The 6,503-nt window shown below is 42.3% G+C and overlaps 1 protein-coding gene across 1 annotated transcript; it reads left to right on the top strand.

Annotated features, from left to right (window-relative positions):
- Positions 1-876: 876 nt before the first annotated feature.
- On the top strand, positions 877-3,380 carry LOC134295519 (uncharacterized). Its single transcript, XM_062968322.1, has 2 exons — positions 877-1,127; positions 2,974-3,380. Exons 1-2 carry the CDS (start codon positions 1,070-1,072, stop codon positions 3,261-3,263), a joined length of 348 nt encoding a protein of 115 aa, XP_062824392.1. The 5' UTR covers positions 877-1,069; the 3' UTR covers positions 3,264-3,380.
- Positions 3,381-6,503: the final 3,123 nt, after the last annotated feature.

Here is a 6,503-nt window from a genome sequence, read left to right as displayed (position 1 = left end):
TAAAACAATACATTACAATGATCATAAAACTCATTTAAAAGCATAAAATGAGTACAGACATAGTAAAAATGGAAGACATCAGAATACCAAGCAAATCGGTAAATACTAGTAAATTTGAGAAATGAACAGTCAAAAACATTTTGACAGTCCTGATCTATTGGAATGGGCAGATCTGAATGGCATTCTCTCTGTTAAAAAATACTATTCCAAGACAGACCATGCATAGTAGTCTTTCCATGAATATGCCTATATCAATGCTGCTAATATCTAGTATTCGACAGCTGGAAAGTTCTGGAAGCTGAAGTATATGCATCTGGTGAGAGATTTAGGTCTCCACCACTGTGAAGTAACTATGGAAGGAGGTGCTTCAAACCAGAGACCCAAACCTAGAACCAGGAACGAATTGACAGGTGGTACAGCAGATAAATTAAGGGATACATGATGTTGTGAGCAAAGCAACATATGAAGTTTTCAGATCATTTCCAAGGGAATATAAACATATTTCAAGACCTGGGGTAGACTTGAGCATAACTGTATGTCAGGGCAGATTCTGTAATTTTTCTTTAACTAAAGGAAAACCTACTGGGAGGTTGGCAGGAGACACTCCACATGTTTAGCTTTTCTCTCCTTCATTTCCAGCTAAAGATGGAGAGATTTTAAGATATTCCAGATTTTTCATGATAGGCATCACTGATTTCAATCTTTTCTCTCTCATTCTTCCCCTTGGAGGTGCGCTAGATGTGCTTGATCACACAGGCTGTTAAGATCTACTGTATCTCTTTGAAACAGCAGAATCTGATATAGACAACTGTATGTTCTGTCACCTGGCACAAAATGTCCTCTTCATAGAAAGTGAGATGAGATTGCCAGGAAGCTTTTGTCTGGTGTTCCTCCACTGAGATTAAGATGACACTGTGATATTCAGAGACAAAGGAACAGGCATCATTCAACTCTAAGCACATCCCCCTCCATTTACTGAACTCTTCATAAATACCAGGGCTCTGGACCTCGCTTCTCATCTGAACTTTTGATCATTGCCTTCATTGGATCCTCCAACCAGAGCTTCACCATGAGGGTCATTTTCCTTGCCTTTGCAGTACTCCTGCTGTACATCGTGGCCACAGAAGGTAAAGGGGAAATGGGGAACTCTGAGGTTTCCTTGTAGAAGGCTTATATTGTTTATTGTTGATATTTACTTTATTTTTATCCTGCCTTTCTCCTCATAGAGATATTCATGGTGGTTACGATCAAATACAGGATTAGAAAAGGGATTTACTGGCTTGCTTTTTATCCCAATGGTTGTGTAGCGGGTTACTTCTATGAGGGAAAGTGCTTTTGTCACAATATTCCAAAGTTGGAGTGTTAGTGTTTATACTTCATCTTCCAGAGTATCTGTAAGTATAGTCACTGGAGTGAATGCATGTCCCAGGGGGGCACCCGTGTCCATCCAGTCCAACCCATTCTGCAATGCAAGCTAAGAAATCCTGAAAGATGTCAATCCAACCTGTTTAAAGACCTCCATAGAAGAATACCACTCTCAAAGGCAGACCGATTTGCTGTGAAATCAGTATTTCTATTTTGCAGATACAAACTCTGATCTTGTAATTTGAATCTGTTGATTTGTGTTCCAGGCCCTAGAACAGCAGAAAACAAATTTGTTCTTTCTTTTCCATTGTAAAAGAGTATGTTGTATTTAAAGAGGAAAAAGGTGTATTGATAGAATATACACCATGGATACTAGCCAATAGTCTTGTGCTTTTGTATAGAATCGCTATCCGTTTCTGTTTGTTTCATTCATATGGCCAGGGCTTGCAGGTGAGTGCCGAGCGCAAAGTGCCTAGTAAGAGGTGCTCCGTGCTCCGCTCAGCACTCGGCACTCAGCTGCAAGTCCTGGCAGTGGCTGAGCCTTTGGGCCTGCAGGCCACACACACTTTCTTGAAGAGAATCTCTTTCCAAGTTACTGTGTGTTGAAAAGTACAGGAGGGCATTGCTACCCGTTTAAAAAGATAATGGAGCTTGAAGGACAGCCAAGGGCTGCAAAAACAGCACCAATGAGCCAGAGACTGCATTTTACCTTTATGGTTTCAGAATTAGGGGTTTATCCCACCAAATTAATGTTGGAGAGAGCCTCAGGAACAGTGAAATGGTGAGACCCTCTAGCCCTCAAACTGAGGGGAAGAGGAGTGTGGGAAGGCCACCCATTTCCACCAATGGGACAAAAACCAGGCAGCCAAACAGTTACCATTCCCACTTTCCTTTCATTTAACTACTTCTTCCATTTGGAAAGGGGTCTCTCATGTCGTGCCAAATGAATGAATGGCACTAAACGAAAACACAGATGAAACAGATGAAATAAATTTCCGGCCCATCTCTACTAGCTGATAGGGCACTATATCAGTGGAACAAGGACTGTCCACCTCCATCCATTCTGTTCCAGCCATTTGATTTCTTTGAAAGAGCCACATGCATCAATGGTATAGACAATTAATATGTTTCTTTCAGATTTATCCTCTAGCCTGCTTGGAGACGGAGGGACATTTGTGGCCAAATCTGAGCCAGATCAGTAGAGCTGTATACCCTCCAATGCCTCAAAGTCCTGAAATCACTGTCAGGAAACTGGCAAATAACTATAGGCACTGTCTGTCTTTGGCTATCCAAGTGAATATGCTCTGGTTGGTACAAAAATTATGTTAGCAATTGAAGGTTTGTATAATTAAGCTCAGCACCCTGGATAGAGCCTGAAAGCCTTCAATGGTTCCATCTCCCAACCAATCACCACTCTCGCTTTACTCACTCCCTGATTAATCCAAGGGAGCTCAAACTTCACCTTGAAAAACTTTTCCTAAAGATCATCATGACCTAATTCTGGATTTTCTCTTTTGCAGCCTATCCAAGAAAAGGCAAATGCAGCACTCTTTTTGCAAACCTTTTCTAGTTTCTGTAAGACCTAATTTTGGACTTTCTCCTTTGCAGCCTATCCGTATCCAAGCAAAGGCAAATGCGGCGCTCACTGTCATCCTGGATATTGTCAAAAACATTGTGCCCATGGTGTAAATGCTGCTGCAAACTGCGCCTGTGCTGCCCAAGGATATGGATATCAGTGCTGCCTCCCACCGCCACCACCTCCTCCACCTCCTCCTCCTCCACCACCACCTCCTCCACCACCACCGCCACCGCCACCACCACCTCCTCCTCCACCACCACCACCACCGCCACCTAAAAAACATCACTGGGCACCACTACAGCCTCACAAAAAAGGCTGAGCACCTGGAGAATCAATGGAGAGGCATGGCATGATATGTCCTAGCCATTTTGTCAGCAGTAGATAAATAAATGTTTCTCTCCTTTTAATAAATAAAATTAAGTTTGGTAAAAACTCACCATCTTTTACATGTGTTTTGTTTTGTTGAACTGAGACATATCAGTATGCTATAAAGCTGAACGATTTGGTATCATTGCAGAAATTCCTATTATCTCTATTACGACAGTCTTCTCCAACCTAAACTATTCAGATGCACTGAATTAGAATCATAGAATCATAAAGTTGCAAGAGACCTCGTGGACCAGTCCAACCCCTGCCAAGAAGCAGAAAAATAGCATTCAAAGCACCCCGGACAGATGGCCATCCAGCTTCTGCTTTAAAGCCTCCAAAGAAGGAGCCTCCACCAACCCCTGGTGTAGCAAGTTCCACTGCAGAACAGCTCTCACAGTGAGAAAGTTATTTCTAATATTCTGGTGCAAATTTCCTTTCCTGTAGTTTGAAGACATTGTTCCACATCCTAGTCTCCAGGGAAGCAAAAAACAAGCTTGCTTCCTCCTCCCTATGACTTCCCCTCACTATACATAGCCCTCATCATGTCTCCTCTCAGCCTTCTCTTCTGGAGGCTAAACTTGCCCACCTCATAGGGCTTGTTCTCCAGACCCTTGATCCTTTCAGTCTCCCTCCTCTGAACACATTCCAGCTTGTCAACATCTCCTTTCAATTGTAATGCCCAGAATTGGACACAGTGTTCCAGGTGTGGTCTGACCAAGGGGGAATAGAAGGGGAGCATGACTTCCCTGGATCTAGATGCTATACTCCTATTGATGCAGGCCAGAATCCCATTAGATTTTTGAATTTTTTTTGCCACCGCATGACACTGTTGGTTCATGTTTAACTTGTTCCCCACGAGGACTCCAAGATCTTTTTCACATGTACTGCTGTTGAGCCAGGCATCGTCCCCCATTCTGTATCTTTGCATTCAATTTTTTCTGCCTAAGTGAAAAATCTTACATTTGTCCCTGTTGAACTTCATTTTGCTAGTTTTAGCCCATCTCTGTTAAGATTGTTTTGGATTCTGCTCCTATATTCTGGAGCATTCGCTCTCCCTCCCAGTTTGGTATCATGTCTTATAACCCTTCATCTAAGTCATTAATAAAGATTTGAACAGAACCGGGCCCAAGACGAAACCCTGCTTATGGCACTCCACTCCTCATTTCTTTCCAGGATGAAGAAAACGTATTGGTGAGAACCCTTTTGGTTTGTTTGCTTAGCCAATTACGGATCCATCTAACCGTAGTTTTGCCTAGCCCACATTTGACTAATTTGTTTGCCAGAAGGTCATGGGGGACTTTGTCAAAGGAAGGCCTTACTGAAATCCAGATACGCTACATCCATGGTGTTCCCTGCATCAAGCCAGCTTTTAACTCTATTTAAAAAAGAGATCTAAGTGTTTGCAGACCACTTCCTTAACGATCTTTTCCAGAATCTTACCTGGTATCGACGTGAGGCTGGCTGGAAGGTAATTCTTTGGGTTGTCCTTTTTCCCCTTCTTGAAGATAGGGACCACATTCGCCCTCCTCCAATCTGCTGGGACTTCTCCCGTTCTCCAAGAACTCTTAAAGATCATTACCAGTGGTTCTGAAATAACTTCCTCTAGTTCCTTCAATACTCTTGGATGTAGTTCATCTGGCCCTGGGGACTTAAATTCGTTTAGAGAAGCCAGGTATCCATGACCAACTTGTTTCCCTATTTGGGGTTGGATTTCCCCTAATCCTTCGTCCACTCCATGTTGCTGAGGTTGAGGATGGCTTTCTTTTTGTGAGAAGACTGAGGCAAAGAAGGCAATAAGTAGTTCTGCCTTTTAGAGATTAGACTTCCAGAGTCTAATACATACGAGAGATGACAACTTTCAAAGCTACTGGATAATCAAAATCCCTCCCAAGATTGCTGCTCAGAACTGTCATCTAACTTTATTGGTATAGGTGGTGTAATAGGGCCGGGCTGCAGTGCAGCTGGTTAATAGCCAGCAGCAATAGATCACTACTGACCAAAAGAACATGAATTCAAAGCCTGCGTTGGATTGAGCACTGACCATTTAATAGCCTAGCTTACTGTCCACCTAAGCAGTTCGAAAACAACTGCAGCTGTGAGTAGATAAATTAGGGCCTGCTTAATGCAGGGAGGTTAATTTAATTTACAACACCGTAAAACTGCCAGCGAGCGAAGAGCAAGGAGGAAATATTACGATCAAAAAGGATTCGTTGTCATAGTAGATGAAGCGACAGCTCCCCCTGTGGCCGTAATCAAGCATAACCTCCTGAAGCCGGAAGTTGGAAAAATGTTGAATTACCTCTACTGTCTGTATGTGTGTTGTATGTCTAATAATGGCATTGAATTTTTGCCATTGAATGTGCATTGTGATCCACCCTGAGTCCCATTCGGGGCATAAAGGGCAGAATATAAACACTGTAAATAAATCAAAAATAGCTAAGCGGGAGGTGACATTTCATTAGGGATGTTTTTGTGGAATTTCAACATTGGTAATACACAAAACTACATTATATTGATTCTCCTCCAACCTTATAATCCAATGGGAAGTAGAGGTAGCATATGTTGCCAATGCAGATGAATTTATCCATAATTTTTTTCCCATGACAAACCATTTGGGTAAATCCATTAGGAAGAGATAGGGAGCCTTTGAAGACCTAGATACATTGCCACTCGGGTTGCCAATTCTCATGGGCTGAATTTGAGCCTCCAATTTTAAGGGATGTTTTACATACAAAATTCAAGGAAAAGAACACAATGCATGACCCACATCATGTGGCCCACAGGCTGTACTGTGCCCACCCTTGGGCTAGAAAAACACACTGGTTAACCAGACTACTGGCAGTCCCAAATTACAGACAAGATAGGTTCTGTAGGTTTGGTCTTAAGTTGAATTTGTTTGTAAGTCACAACTTTGCTGTCTGTGCTTCTGTTCAGAAGATTTCACCTCACTTTCTGTCCCTGTGATCATTGGATTTTGAAAAAAAATGGCTTGTTATAGAAACAAGAATAGGTGAAAAAGCTTCAGCCGAGACACCTTTTCCCTATGATAACAATTTCAGGAGTGGGTTTTTCTCACTTCCTGTTGTCTCACCCCCTTTTCACTATGTGTCATTTGTAAATCAGATGTTTGTAACTCAGGGACTGCTTCCATATGGTTCTAAATGGCAGAGAAAGAAGAAATCAGCAGAAT

The sequence above is a fragment of the Anolis carolinensis genome, chromosome 1, assembly GCF_035594765.1.
Source record: "Anolis carolinensis isolate JA03-04 chromosome 1, rAnoCar3.1.pri, whole genome shotgun sequence".
Classification (NCBI taxonomy): Eukaryota; Metazoa; Chordata; class Lepidosauria; order Squamata; family Dactyloidae; genus Anolis; species Anolis carolinensis.
The sequence above is the reverse complement of the archived record's forward strand: the minus strand, read 5'-3'. Positions and strand labels throughout refer to the sequence as shown.

What these genes read in the sequence shown, in the direction of transcription:
- LOC134295519 (XM_062968322.1), top strand. Translation starts at nt 1,070, where the DNA reads ATGAGGGTCATTTTCCTTGCCTTTGCAGTACTCCTGCTGTACATCGTG. An exon ending in GTACATCGTGGCCACAGAAG is followed by an intron (nt 1,128 to 2,973) that starts GTAAAGGGGAAA and finishes TCTCCTTTGCAG; the next exon opens with CCTATCCGTATCCAAGCAAA.